Source organism: Caretta caretta, chromosome 20, assembly GCF_965140235.1.
Source record: "Caretta caretta isolate rCarCar2 chromosome 20, rCarCar1.hap1, whole genome shotgun sequence".
Lineage (NCBI taxonomy): Eukaryota > Metazoa > Chordata > Testudines > Cheloniidae > Caretta > Caretta caretta.
Window position 1 is genome coordinate 7,610,152 of NC_134225.1, and position 15,575 is coordinate 7,625,726.

Here is a 15,575-nt window from a genome sequence, read left to right on the forward strand (position 1 = left end):
TCTACTGGACAGTTTAAATATGACCCAGGAGTTGTTTGAATGCTATGGGTCACTCTTTCTAGCAATTCAAAGCCATTAAAAGTTTAAAATACTATATTTACCCAAAAAAACCAAAACAACCAACCAAAAAATCCCACCACACACACACACACACACACACGGGTCTAACCCAAAACTGAAATGTTTGAAGGGTTCACAAATCTTCACCATGCTTTAGAACAATCATTTGCTCAAAAGACAAATTTTTAAAAGCTGTGGGTGCTTATTATGGTTGTGATACAACCATTTTATTTCAACCCCCCCCCCAAACTTTAAGCATGAAAGAAACATGTTTAAAAAACAAGCCCCAAAGACATTTACTGAGATCTGCAAAGGGTCCCCACTTGGAAATGGGTACAGTTACATTACGGATTGGTGATTTACTGTTTAATACTGTAAGAAGGCCCTACAGAAAAATGTATTTTAACTAAAAGGAAAAAAAATGTGGCCAAAAGCACCTTGGTTGTGCAGACAGCTTAATTTGTTGGATCATACTAAAGAAGTTCTGTATTAAAATCACAAATGAGTTTGATTCCCCATAGTTTAAATTCCAGGGTATTACTAATTAAGAGGTCTCTTGGGTTTTGGTACTGTTTCTCTCCCTCTCCGTGTGAAAGTTGCAAGCTGCTAATTGTGTTAGTACGTCCCAGACGGAGTCTGTTCTCAAAGCAACACTTTGTAACAACAGAAACAGCACACAGAGACTCCCCGCCCTTTTGTTGTATTTATCTGGCTTTGTTAACAATTGTGCTTTAAAATAGAGATAGAGGATGTATGTGGATGGATGCTTGGTGTGGATAATAACTGAATGATCAGGGAGGTGCAGCCTAAGAATCCAGTGTCCGTCGGCCAAAGAAGGCGTCAACCAGAGGACCCCCGGAGGGCAGACTGGAATCCACCCAACAGCCTCAAGGATGGGAGAACCGAAGAACAAGACGGAGCCGTCAGGAATGTGCCATCTGCTGATTGATTCAGCAACAGCATGATGAAGCAATTCCCATAGGCTGGCATAGGAATAAATTCCTATAAAAATGGACTCTAGAAATGGAAAACTTTGGGGTCTGATTCTGCAAACCAACTTCCAGGCGCGTCAGATGTGCATCTGACAAGGCCCTGCTCCCTCCCCGTGTCCAGGCCACCTGGCCAGTGGCTTGGCATGAGCAACTCTAAGGCTGGTAACTATGATAACAACCTTGCAGAACCTCTGTGTGTGTGTGTGTGTGTGTATGAATGAATGTGTGAATAAATATGAAATTGAATGGAATGTTATAGCTATAACTAACTGCTTACTATGATTCTTTCTGTATTCACAATAAATGTGGCATTTTGCCTTTTCCCTTTTAATAAGATCCTGCTGGTTTTTATTTTATTGGTATAACAAATTCCCCCACCCCAGATCACAAAAGGGAATGTTAGGGAGGGGTGCCTAACGTCCTTAAGTAGCTATTATTTGAGAGTTGTAGCGATCAAATCAACCTGCTAGCTCCTATTTTGAAGTCTGTTTGAAACAAAGGCTTAGGACGGTGTAAAAACCTCATGTATTTTGGAGACTCTTTCAACAGAAACTCTCTTGAATGGCTGCTGGACTGCAAAAGGAGCCATGCTCCCTGTTTTTAACTCTGAAAATATATATTCTATTATATCACTCGTTGGCCATGCTGTCTTAGTAAATAATGGTGCCTATGTTTCTTGCAGTGTGATCTGTTTAGCATGGAACCAGTCACTTTAAACTGCATTTCATCACCGGGCCAAGGTAAAAACCAGTTTAACTGTAGTTTTGCTTAATAACTTCAGGTATTACACAGGTTGGATAGGGATTTGGGGGTAATACTAACTAACATTTTTGCTTGTTCTTTAATCCAAAGGCCCAAACACATATGGGGGTGGGGTGGGGGGGGGGGGCGTAACTTTCTGCAATTGGCTTTTAAATGCATGTGGGTTCATTGAAAAGTATTTTGTTGCAAACTGTGTTTTAAATTCTCACTCTCTCTCTCTCTCTCTCTGTGTAAAAAACATAGGTGGTTTTTTTTTTAAGTATATGGCTGCAAACTGATGGTAATGGTGTGTTTCAAATTAACAGGGTGCTTTTTTAATGTGCAAAATGTGCTTTAAACTGGATTTTAAAAGTTGATTTTAAAAGCAGTTTGGTTTTTATTTTGCAAAATGAGGTGCATTTAAAAAAATGTTTGCGGGTTTGTTGTTTTTTGTTTTAAAGTGGTAGAAATAAACTCAACACTCCTGTTTGTTGTACAGCCTGAAATGGATTATTTTATTTTAAAGCTCTGACTTTTTAAATAGAAAAACACCCTAATGAATATTTTGTTTTTAAGTTTACAAGACAGTTTCATGTGATTTATAATAATCATAATCATAATCATATTGTCTGCTCCACAGTACGGTCAAAACATGAGAGACCCTTAGACCAGAGGGTAAACAAGCTTAAAAGAAAAAGAAACGAGACAGCTGAAAAGAAAAATTCACCAGATGGATGGATGAAGCCCAGTAAATATACTGTGTTTGGGAGGTTATGAGGTTTTGTATTTTAAGTAAATACATCGGTGTGGGTGAGAAAGATGGTAAAGTTAAGTTTTGTAATATGTTCCTTCCCCCCTAATCGGGTATGTGCAGTTCTCCTGACAATGCTGTAGTCAGAGCCACAGGGACACCTCCACCAGACCAGCCAAAGAACCAGAAATCTGCTTTGAGACCTTTAACAACTCAAAACAGCACAAGAGTGCAGATGAAGCATCAGGGCAGTCCAAACCTCAAATACGTCAAAGCCAAGGACAAAACAAAAGACTCTGGTAAAAACCAACCACGCAAACACAACTCCAGTTCCTCAGCGGCCACCTCCACACCAAGCCCTGAGAAAACCGTGAGTGAAAACGCCCACCTACGATGCTTCGTTCAGAAGACTGAGGGACGCTGTATCCTCGGGGGTTCTAAAAGAACGGCATTCTAAAAAGGTTTGGGGAAAATATGATGCTTTGTTCAGAATACCAGTGAACGGTGTATCTTCAGGGGGTCTAAAAGAAAGGAGGGCTGGAAAGCACATCAACAAAGCAAAAGCTTTGGTGGGTGACTTTTTGAAAAATACTTCCATTTTTGGCTCTGCGCAGGCGTGACTAGTTGTGGAAAGGGGCCTGGGTAAAAGGGGCACCCTCAAGGATACACATCAGCTCAGGTGTAAACAAAAGGGGGGACAGTGCTTGGTGGACAAACAAATGGCTGCCAAAAAGTTCCAGGCCAGGGTCGCTGTAAAAATTTTATAAAGGGCTAAAGAGGTAATGGGGAGGGGGGACAAAAAGAGATGCCCTCGACTGGAGGCTCTCAAACTGGAATGTCTGAAAATGGGGAGGTGGAATCAGACTCTCACACAGAGTCTGGTTTAGAAAATTCCCCAGAGGGCTCTCTAGAATGATGGGTCCCCATTTCCTCCCGATGACCCTCACGGAGGCGCCTCAGAGTCTTACTCTCAAATAGCATCTGATGTAGATGGTCCCGTAGAAGAATCCCCAAGTAACCCTGAAAATGCAGAGGTGTGTATGGAGAGAGTGAGAAGTTGGCAACGTGAATTACCTAGATTTGGGGGGTTGGTGTATTGTGAGGAATTTCATTTTGTCAATCTTGAGCGAATAAATTCAGCTCAGCAGGTTGTTGAAGCCATACACAGGGGGATACAGTTAGTTCTCCTTGACGTTAATGGTAGGGTAGGTCCTGATGATTATGTTCAGTTACATTTAGAGAGCCATAATTGAACTAACCCATTGTTTTCGGTCTGAAGAACTAGGGATGAGCTGTCTGCTGAGGATTTCTTCAATCAGACCTCAAAGCTGCCACAGAGCAATAGAGTTGCATGTCAATGGGACATTGCACCTCGTTGGGACAGTTTTAAAAAAACAGGGGTGGGGGCCGCTCGTAGAGTTTTAAATTCTATCCTCAGTAGTCAAATCATCCATAAAAAAGAGACAATGTTTAGTAGACCTGACTTACACGGCTACCAATCTGTGTTTTGCGCGTGGGCTCTTGGCCGTCATGTCCAACCATAAACCTACGGATGCAGAATCGTTAGCGGGGGCGAGAAAGTTGCATGAGAAACTGGGCTGGTCAGATCAAAAAAAGATGATGCTCAGTGACGTAGCAATGTCTGAACAGCATTTAGGAGTCAACACACAGGTGGTGCTGTATGCAGTGAAAGGGGCTTTTTTTAAACGGGCGGGGGGGCAGTTTACCCCAAGACTTATTTCATCCTGTTGCACGATGAGCATTACTATGGGGTTGTGAAAAAGTTGTTTGGAGCAAAAAATTATGGTGAGTTTTGCCCCACGGTGCACAGTCACGGCCACTCTCGCAGGTACAGCTGCTGCCTCTGCTTGAGCGTAACCTGCTCAGACAGCGTGGATGTGCAGCTGAGGTGTCCTCGCTGTAGACTGTATTGTCAGTCCAGGGAGGCGCTGTAAGCAGGGTCAGGGTTTGATCGCTGGTGATGTAGAAGGTCACCTCGGTTTTATGGACAGCCTTAGAAAGCCCGAATCCTCAGAAAAGTGTATTTGTTATGATTCCGAATACACACAGGAGACCGGGTTGCACACTCCCAATTACATTTTTGCTATGTCCCTCAAGCCGGAAAAGTCCTGGGAATTTAAGGGTGATGAGTGTCTTTCTATGTTTGTTCAGACCTTTATTGGCAAAGAGTTCCGGGTCTACACGTTCCAGGCGCACAATTCCAAAGGTTACGATGCATACTTCATCATTAGACAGTTACTGAAGGAAAAGATGTGCCTAGAACTGATCACTCAGGGTAGTAAACTAATGTGTGTGGAAGTTAAGGCCCTGGGCATTTGTTTTATAGACTCTTTAAACTTTTTGCCCATGAAGCTTGGTTAGCTCCCGCAGGTGATGGGGTTTGAAGGGTGCAAAGGGTATTTTCCACATTTTTTGAACACTTTAGAAAATCAAAATGACGTGGGGCCTATGCCCGGTGTGGAGCACTATGGTGTAGAAAGCATGATGCCCAGGGAAAAAGCAGAGTTTCTCGACTGGTAGCAGGCCCACAGGTAGGAGACGTTTGACTTGCAGAAAGAGCTCACGTATTACTGTCAGCAGGATGTCAAAATTTTGAGACAGCTTTGTATCCTATACAGAAAAGAGATTATGAAAATGATGGAGAAGGGAGATCTAGTAGAGAGAGAACCTGGTAAATTCACTGAGATAAAACTGTGTATAGATCCATTCTGGTACATAACACTGGCATCTGCCTGCATGGCTATGTACAGGTTTATGTTTTTGGAGCCTACCACGGTAGCTCTTCTCCCTCCAGACAATGATCACAGGCAGAAAAAGATATTCGACCCCATCTATTCAGTGGCTGTTGTATACCTCTCACAAAGAAACTATACAAATAGGGCATGCTTTACAGGGTGGGGAACTACAGGTAGGCTCCTACTCTTTAGAGGGTTATGCCAGTGTTGACAGGGTACACACAGCCTTAGAGTTTAATGGGTGTTCTTTTCCACGCTTGTGCCACCTGTCATTGTGAAAAAGCACAAAACCCTATGACGGGGACAACTTTTGGGTTTCTTTATTACAAGACGCAGCTCAAGACCGACTATCTGAAATAACTTGGTTTTGTAGTGAGGACTCTTTGGGAGCAAGAGTGGGAAGTGATGAAAGAAACAAACAGGGAGCTTGCAGGTATTTAAAATGAGCCCAGTTGCCCTAGCCTCTCGTGCCTAGGGATGCTCTTTTTGGGGGAGGACAAACGCTATCTGTCTATATTACAAACTTAACTCCGGGGAAGAAATCCACTATTATGATTTTACCAGCTTCTACCCTTTTGTAAAGAAAACCAAAGAATACCCTATCGGACACCCCGATATAGTTTATGACAAATTGGGACCCCTTGCAAATTATTTTGGAATTGCAAAACTTAAAGTGTACCCCACACAAGGCTTCTTTTTCCCATTCTTACCTGTCAGAGTGGGTGGCAAGCTTATGTTCCCGCTATGCCGAACCTGTGCGGAAACCGAGCAGCGGGAGATGTACATCCATACTGACAAGGAGAGGGCCATCCTGGGGACTTGGTGCACGGTGGAATTGAACGCGGCCATAACGAAGGGGTACGCGGTGGCAAAAATATATGAAATCTGGCTTTTTAATGAAAAATCTGATGAACTCTTTTCAGAGTACATCAAATGACACCTCCGCCAGAAACAAGAGGCTTCAGGGTATCCCAGCTGGTGCACAGATGAAGAAAAACAAAATAAGTACATGAACGATTTCTACCAGAAAGAAGGCGTGCGTTTGTGCCAACACGAGATCAGGTTTAACCCCGCTAAACGCCAAATCGCTAAACTCTTTCTAAATTCCCTCACGAGCGAGATCCCGCCAGATCAACACATCACCGAGTTTGTGTCGGCAGGCCCGAAAACATACCGGTATACAGGTCGGGAGGAAAGGCCTGTATGAAAGTCAAAGGTATTACCCTGAACTAGGCAAACTGTCAAAAGATCAACTTTGACAGTTTGAAAAATCTAGTCCTGGACTATTGCACGGGCCTGCGAGAAAACACCTCAAAAAAGAGAGAGGTGCAGCAGCCCTCTATCGTAAGGAGCAAAAATCAGTGGTAAATAGAGACCAAAACCCTTAAGAAAACACAGAAAGTCATTTACAACAAGAGGGTCCTAGGAGAAGGCTTTAAAACCCTGCCCTACGGATTTTAAAATGGATACGAGGTGGAAACACCCCTTTTCTGCAATTCTCGCGGGGCCTAGCAACTGTGGGAAAAGTTACTTTATAAAAAATGTGTTGGATAATGCCAAACAAAACATTGTCTGTTATGCCTGAGAATATTGGATAACATGGCTATAAAAAGCATTGCAAGATACACATGTCTGGGCTTGTTGAAACACATTTTGAGCAAGGCTAGGCATGCCCAAGAATTTAAATGTATTTTTTAGAAAATTCATCACCATCCGGTCGTTTTGCACTAAGTCGTTAGATTACAATTTTAAAATCCGGTCAAAAGATAAACCCATGCTCTGATGATGTAAGAAAAACACTCAGTGATAGCCGCAGGCGACAGAGCGGGGGTCTTGTAATTGTCTACTGTGAAACACAATGCCTGTGGCATTTTTGTTTAAACATTTCATAATGCTTTTAGGAAACAACATGCTCTTCGGGGGGTGCCCGTATGAGTCTAAAAACTCTCCACGGTTACGCTCCGCCAGACACAAGGCAAGCCAGTGTTCACCAGGTTGGTTGTGTGGATGCGCGATACAAACCTAGGGGTCTCTGAGACAGCTTGTCGCCAGGGAGCCAAATCCCAAGGGAACACATCTAAGAAATTCTTTTTTGTGTAAGGCACCTTGATAAGACACACGAGAGCTGCACGGTGTCCATGTTCACATATGGTCAAGCAGAACGTCTCTCCTCTGATTTCTCTCTATGATGTTGTCAAAAACCCCATGCACGATCAGATTGATGGTGATGGTTAAAGCCTTCCCAAAACGTATTTCTGCTCTCAGGTTCCCGGTTTTAATCAGGGAATAGTCATCGGTGCATTCCTGGTCGGGAGACAGGTCAAAGGCAAACAAGGTGTAACCCTGTGGAAACTTCTCACGGTCGATTAACAGAGAACGATCTGTCATGTGTTTACCAGTGTCTCTACCAGATTCATGTATTCTCTCACGCAGCATCCTGCCTCGAAGTCTGGTTGCAGAGGCTTGGTTGGTATCTGTTCACCATCCACATATAAGGCCACAAAATTAATATCATAATGTTTAAAATGAAAGGGATTTTTAGTGTAACTTCCACTCAAGGCATAAGACAAACCCTAGGACAAGCATTTTGGGTAACTGTCCCAAAAAACAGGTTCTCCTGGTTATTGACCCTGCTGCCCACGGGGATGCTAAACACTTTCATTCCCACACGGTCCACGGGATATTTAGCATTTGTGGTAAGCAGGGACTCCGCGTGCCCCAGACGAACGCTCAGGGCCACCCGTACTTTCTTCACAAAAAGCAATGCTGATACAATGTGCAATTTAAAGCCTTCGGCTAAATTGCCCATTAAACAGAAAGCGTCTTATCTGCACGTCAGTTTAAATTTTCACATCCACTCCGTTCAACAAATGAGACGTATCTGTTCTGATCTGTCTTTATTTCAATGGTAATGGTATCGATGTGGTGTTTTCTGACAGGAACGTGATGAGGTTTATCGTAGGTGATGGTGACAAACTCATTGTTCCTTCCTCAGACAGGGACACAGTGTAACAGGGGAACAGAAAAGTCCCTCACAAACTGGTGTTCTACAATATCTGTGTGCAGATACAGGGAATTAACTCCCCCTGTGATGTCTGCCCAGAAGGGGAATTTTTGGACGCTGCGCTTGGGGCCCAAACCTAGAATGTTAGCTAGCTCCCTGCTGGTAGAAAACATAAAAGTAAAATCAGCGGATTTAAGGCTAACTTTTCTACCCACAGGGTCATCGTTCATGACCACCTCAGGCGGTGGGGGATGACGAGCCACGGTACTGTTCATATGATCCAATCATTCGGCTATGGACGAGTAATAACCTCGTCGTAGGATAAAACTCTATGCCATATCTTCAAAGGTGATTTCAAAAGGGGTGTCCTCGTTGATAGCGTTCCAGCTGTGCGGGTGTTGTATTTCCACTAACCCCACCTCCCAGGCACCCGGGAGATCCAAGGGCTTAATTAGCTGTATTGTAAAGTTCGAGCTGGTGTTTTGAGGAAAAACTGCAGAGCTGGCATTGCTGGGCAAAGTCATGTAAAACCCGCCGTCGCTCATTTTTCGCTCCCTCAGTCTTTGCAGGAGGAACCTTTTTGTTTGTTTGTGTCTAAACGTCAGAATTGAGAAGCTTCCACGCAGCTGATAAACTTATCCCCCGCCCCCCGCAAACCATTTCACCAGTAGCTGCTTTTTTCTCCCTTTTCCTTTCTCCGCTAGAACTTTTTCGATCCTGAAAATCTTGTCTTGTTTGGGGTTTACTTTTTGTAAATCTTCAGGGTAAAAAGATCCAGTAACTGTCTCACCCTCGTAATCTTTTAATCGGTATACAGGTCTCGGGCTCCTGGTTCAGGCTTCATCCACTATAAATATCTCATTAGTAAACGTCTGTTCACAACCTTTTTCAAAAGCTCCTTTGGTTTTAGATAGTCTCACGTGGTCGCCTTTTCTAAAAGGGGCAACAACCGGTTTTATTTTAAAACCGTCTCTATCAACCGGTTTCCATATCTTCAGAGAATTGGAAGGGTTAACATCGGCGGGTCTGGTACGTAGAGTTCTGTAAAAGCTCTGGTTGTAACTCTTCATAAAGTCAGGTAACAGGTCAATGTGGCGAAAGGCGTTATGGGCTGTAAAATATCGCCACATCCTCCACATCTTTTTCAAGTTCTGTTAAAATCACTCCACAACCCCTGCTTTGACTTCATTATCAGTAACAAAAAGCGTTAACGCTGTGCCGTTTCAACAATCTGCTGAAAGGTTTGTTTCAAAATTCTTTCCACCGATTAGTCTGTCATTTTTGAGGCACGCGACCTTGGCTAAAAATAGCTTTCAAGGCCTTGGATTCCTCACCGCTCATCTTGTCTTTTAGGCCTAAGGCCCAGGCATATTTGGATAGAATGTCTATCACTGTTAAGATGTATTTAAAACCGCTGTTGTGTTTGGAGAAGCGGTGCATACGGACCAAATCTGCCTGCCATTGCGCGTCCACATCTGAAACAACGGTCCTGGTTCTTTTAAAACGTATTTGAGCTGGTTTGTGTAAAGTGTAAGCATCCTGGTGTGAAAGCCAAGCTCTTACCTGTCTTCTATTTAAAGTTTTAGGATGCTTTTTGGCCACTTGAAAAAGAAGATTGACCCCGTCAAAGCCCCCAGCTTTCCTGGGGGTTTAACAGATTTTCTTTAACAGAGCCGTCTGTGGAGACATGGCTGTTCCTGGGACTGTCTTTTACGAACACAAGTATGGAGGGGGACACGTTCATTCTGGCACATTTAAATAAGTTTTATTAATCGCCTGGTTTAACACCATCTTTTACAGCCGCCTGAAACAAAGGAGGCCATGATCCCTACCATGAGGGAGTCTGAGCTGGTTCATTCTTCCATTTTTGTCCTTTTCTGGATTTTCCTCTTGAGATCTGGGTCTCAGACAGGAGCAAAAACAGCTGATGCGCGATGGATTTACTCCCACAGGGCTACCGATGTGTAACTTCTGAAAGGCCTCTAGAAAGGCATCGTCGAGCTGTTGAGAGATTTTCAGACAAAAAACAGTGTAAGCACCCCACTGCCTGTATTTACATTTATGCAATGCCAGGTCGATTCCTAACCCCATTACACCCCCATGATCGACCGTCACTTCTTAATCATTCATTTACCTGAGAGCCGTCTTTCCCGTTCACCTTGTGACTCCCCCAAGCCACAATCGCCTTCCAACTTTAGGGCATGGACAATGAGAGGCTGTCACACTCATCGGGGTGCCTCACAAAGGTTTGGATTTTGGGGTCGGGTTCCGACGTTTCCATCAACGGTCGAGTCAAAGGGCCCTCCTCGGAACTGTCACTGCCGTAGCGCTTTCTCCACACAACTCCAAAGGTCCTCAGAGCTAAAACAAAATCTGAAGGTCTCACGGGGGTGGTAAAGGAGTCCATGTTTCCTCTCAGCCTTTCCACAATTTCTAAAACATGTCTTCTTGGTGAGAGATGGCTTTCTCTGCCCAGTGCTGGGACTTATGGGGTGATGGTGCTGCACTCTGATTGGCAGAGGGCGTTGGGAGGAGTTCTTAGAGGGGTCACAGGACCCTCTTCTGGACGGTTCACCCAATCCGAGAACCTGCCCCATTTTGGTCAAATCTCTTCTCGGGGTGGTCCTCTGCAGCTGAAACCCATCGCGATTGGTAGAAGGTGGTGGGAGGAGTTCTTAGAGGGGTCACACGAAGCACTTCCGGACAGGTCACCCCACCCTGGAACTCCCCCCAGTTGGTCAAATCTCCTCTCAGGGTGGTCCCCAGTGGCTGAAACCCCTCCTGATTGGTAGAGGGCGGTGGGAGGAATTCTTAGAGGGGTTACACAAACCACTTCCAGACAGATCACCCCACCCCGGAACTCCCCATGATTGGTCAAACCTCCTCTCGGGGTGGTTCCCAGTGGCTCAAACCCCTCCTGATTGGTAGATGGTGGTGGGAGGTATTCTTAGAGGGGTCACACGAAACACTTCCAGACAGGTCATCCTGCCCCGGAACTCCCCATGATTGGTCAAACCTCCTCTCGGGGTGGTCCCCAGTGGCTCAAACCCCTACTGATGGGTAGACAGTTGTGGGAGGTATTCTTAGAGGGGTCACACGAACCACTTCCAGACAGGTCATCCTGCCCCGGAACTCCCCCTGATTGGTCAAATCTTCTCTTGGGGCGTTCCTATCAGGGCGAAACCCATCCCGATTGGTAGAGGACAATGGGAGGAGTTCTTAGAGGGGTCACATGACACACGTTGCTTCCGGTCATTTGTCTGCCTTGACCCTGGAAGTAATACCTCATGGCTTGGGACTTCCAGTGACCGGTGGGCAAGGCTTACGAGGGCCAAGGGTGGGGTTAACGTTTGATTGACGGTAGGGCCCTTATACTACTGGAGCGCCTTCTTCTGTTTCTCTCCCGCTTCATTCCCCAAGCACTCGGCCAGGACAGATGTCATTTAGGACCTCAGTTGCCACCAGCTGGACAGAGGGACTTGGGTCTTTCTTGAGGAACTGGAGAGCTGAAATGACAGAGGACAACATGTTAGTGTACAGACTGTCAAATCACAGCAAAGCGTGATCACAGAATCTTGAACTACCAGAGCTGAATGATCACATTGTAAAATGTGAAACTGGGCTCAGTCCTTCTATTGGGATGGAAAATACACGAGAGATGAATATGCCTCACTTTTCATATTGTCACCTGTGCCTGAACTAGCTGGAGACTTACTATCTCTGAATACCATGCTACAGAAGCTCTCCAATACAAAGAAAGCTTTAGGTTCCTCCATTGGCCCCCTTCCATGCTCCCAACAAGTGGGGAGGCCCTGACTTGATCAGAAAGTCATCCACTCTGCTGTAAATGGAAGAAGGTCCATTGTTTTAATAGCTTCCACTTTTAAGTTTATTTTCCATCTCTATTCAGGAGCCACGGTCTGAGCTCCAATAACCCTGGAATTGAACAGAGACCAGGTCCAAGCTGGTTTGTGCAGGATGCAGGGCACCTACTGGAAGAAAAATTGCTGGTGGGAAATTTGGGGGAGCAGAAAGTGGCTACAATTTCTCCTCACCTGGGCAGTCCACAGAGAGCCAATAAAGCCCAAAGAGTGGATAGCACTGGCTGCGGAGGGGGCCTTGCCAGGACAACCAGGAGATGCACGGACTCACATCACACCCCCTGCAGCTGCCTCCTTCAGGGGAAATTAAAGCTGACTTTCTACTGGGCAAGACTGAATTTGTCCCTTGATGTGTGGCTGATGCACTTTGCACCAGTGGTATCGGTTACTGCTGCTTGTCAGCTAAATTCCTTTAGAACTCACGGATGAGCAGAACTTCAGCTGTATTTATTACTTACACATCAGCAGATGGTCCAGGTTCAGCCATTTCATACGCTGCCTGTCTGTGTGTTCCAGGATGATGCCTAAATACACAATGGAAAACAAACAACAACAATAAAACCTTCCCTTGTTGAGTGCAAAGTGATATTAGCAGCCCCTAGACAGGCCTTTGGCCTCTCCTACTGTGGACCTAAGGGTGAGCTGTGGGCAAGAGGATGCTAGTGCAGTTTAGAGTCCACACTGAAGAGAATGAGAAAGACTTTTTTTTTTTAAGAATGTTTACACAAAACCCATTTGCTTTAAAGAGTCTGTGTTCCTCTTGCCACTGCTGTCAGTTATTGGAGACATACTACGCTAGTGTCTTGGTCTAGTGGTCTGAGCAAAGGCCTGGGGCCAGGAATAAGTGAGTTCTAAGCAGGATCCCACAAGGTGACTGACAGGTGGGACTTAGGCCACAATGCCTGCCTGTCTCACCTGGGTATGCTTGGGAGAAGAGGGCACAGGGTCAAAGCGGAGGAACCTTTTGCCTCCTTGACAAGGTGGTGTGGCCAGGAACCTGAAACAGCAGGTGCTGAGGGCAGGTGGGCTGCATGCCTCCCAATGATGAAGTAGTAGTGAAGAGCACTGAGCAACACTGTGGGTGGGTCTGCACTTTGAGCGAGGGGGATCACTCCCAGTTCAATGGAACAGGCCCACTCTAGCTCGGACAGCGCTCGCATGCTAAAATTAGAATGTAGCTAAAGCAGCACGAGCAGTGGGAGGAGCTAGCCACCTTGAGAATCGACTTTGGGGTTTGGATGGGATCATACTTGGGGTGGTTAAACTTCCTCCTGCTCCTGCCATCGCAGCTACTCTCTATTTTTAGCACTCAGGGCTAGTGCGGGTATGTTTCATCAAGCTGGGAATTAGACCCCCAGCTCCAAGTGTAAACATGCCCTATGAGACAGTGTCCCAGCCTCTACTACTAAATGACTGCACCGTGCTTTCCCTGCAACTATCCCAAAGCACTTTATAGCAAGTCATGATTTCCTCCGACCACCACACTGGAGAGGTAGGGATATTAACATCCCCATTTATGTATGGGAAGCTGAGGCACAGAGAGATGAATGGCAGCTCAGTGCTGCACAGTGGGATTTTTTTCTCTCTCCCTCAATGGGAATACCAAAAGGGACACTGGGCATCATCTCTCACCAGCTAACTTGGCTGCAACTGCCCGGATCTCTTCCCATCTGCTAAAGAAGTACATGATGGTGCTTTTGTACAAGTTCTCCAGCAGCTCGGCATTCTCTTTGGCCTAGAGGAAATCAGGGACACATGAGCTCTCTCTGGCTAGAAGTGCCCTTTGACTGCCAGCACATGCTTTTACGAGCCACAGGTAAATCAGAGAAAGAACAGGTGACTGGGTGGATGTGGTTTGAAAAATGGGGATCTGTGGCAGATTTACATTTCCCATCACCCTCAGTCATATATCCCACTCTGACCGTTATTTCCATTACCCATCACACATCCCCCCCACACCTCTACACCACCACATACCACTCCAGTCAAGAATCTCAGACACTTCAACAGCTCACTCACAAGGTGTCTGCAAATGTCCACCTGGAGCTCTTCAGGCTTCAGCTCGGCTGTGCCATCAAGGTGTTCATTCACGGCAGTTTGGAGCCTCTTCAGTCCCAAAAACGGGACACAGAGGTGAAACGTAGCTCTGCATTCCTGAAAAAAAGGAAGCGTGTCACACCATTTAATTGTTCCCTACTGAGTGCTTTGGTCATTCAAAGGGAACTCATCTGCTTGACTGCTCATCTATTCCAGGATAAAAAGGGATTCATCTGGATGTAATTGGCAGAAAACATGCAGGAATGACTAATAGAGGGGAGAGCTTCCACTGCAACCTGGAGGTAGCATCAATGTCTTTTTGGAACAGATCTACCTACGAAAGCTGCTTCACCAGGTCTCTCTTCTCTTCTGGGGAGGCAGGGGCCTGGGGTGCAGAGACAGACAGGAAGAGAGAGCTGTCAGGCTCAGACCCATGACCTATCCTGGATTCTGGTGAGGCAGCCATGGACCAACCTGGCGGGAACTGACTCAGCAGGAGGGCAATGAACTGAGGGGGGAATTTGGGCCTCCAGAGCAGGCAGGAATCGCAGAGCTCCCCTGTCATTGGGAGGAAGATTCCTTTGGCTTAGTAAATAAGTCACTCTCGGTCTTACCACTGAAACCCTGGGGTTCGGGTCTTGCAGGTGCAGCAGAAGTGTGAGCCAGCTCTGTCGAACCTGCTCGGCGAAATAGCCCTTCCATTTTCTTTTGGTCAGGCGGGCCAGGATGCCAAATAGGACAAAGGACCATAAACGAAGAGCATCGTCCTCCTACAGCCAAGAAAGCCCCACAAGTTAGTAACTAAGGGACAATCACATCATGTACCTCGCACAGCCATCTCTTCTACGCTAAAGTCGAGGGATTCCAACTACAGCTAGTCGGGAACACTTTCATGAACTAATTTTTGATTCGAATTTGCTGATTCATCAAACTATTTTAGCGACAGTTCCATTTTGATGAAATTCCTCCAGAAGCCAGGCGGGGTCCTTAGAAACCTGCCTGCTGTCTTGCCAGTGCACCCATTCAGCTCCCTGGAAGCCGATCTAGCAGGCTGACTGGGATCGTGGGCTTCCAAACCCGCAGCGTCTGGGACCCCGGCTCTCAAATTTGCAACTCCCTGGCACTTCTAGCTCCCACAGTTTCCTGGGTTCCCAGCACCGGGATAGTCTGAGAGCAGACTGCCCGGACCCAAGGCTTTCAATAGAGCTCGGCTGAGAATAGGAATTCTGTTTCACAAAGAGTTTTGAAGTTTGGGGAGAGGGATTGCCACAAATAGGAACAAAACCAAAATTTGACATCTCAAAATTCTCTGCAAAACGGAATCATTCCAACCCTCTCACAAAAAAATGGTAT

At 45.8% G+C, this 15,575-nt stretch overlaps 1 protein-coding gene and 1 long non-coding RNA gene across 2 annotated transcripts; one reads left to right on the plus strand and one right to left on the minus strand.

Moving 5' to 3' along the window:
* The first annotated feature begins 520 nt into the window (after nt 1-520).
* LOC142069626 (uncharacterized) lies at nt 521-6,289 on the plus strand. Its single transcript, XR_012665559.1, has 4 exons — nt 521-1,214; nt 1,735-1,792; nt 2,434-2,914; nt 6,224-6,289. It is a non-coding gene; the product is annotated as an uncharacterized LOC142069626 (long non-coding RNA).
* Nucleotides 6,290-11,597: 5,308 nt separating this feature from the next.
* On the minus strand, nt 11,598-15,060 carry LOC142069700 (maestro heat-like repeat-containing protein family member 2B). The gene is made up of 6 exons (XM_075121746.1): nt 15,055-15,060; nt 14,837-14,992; nt 14,205-14,339; nt 13,818-13,920; nt 12,644-12,709; nt 11,598-11,810 (listed from the first exon to the last, which is right to left on the minus strand). Exons 1-6 carry the CDS (start codon nt 15,058-15,060, stop codon nt 11,713-11,715), a joined length of 564 nt encoding a protein of 187 aa, XP_074977847.1. The 3' UTR covers nt 11,598-11,712.
* Nucleotides 15,061-15,575: the final 515 nt, after the last annotated feature.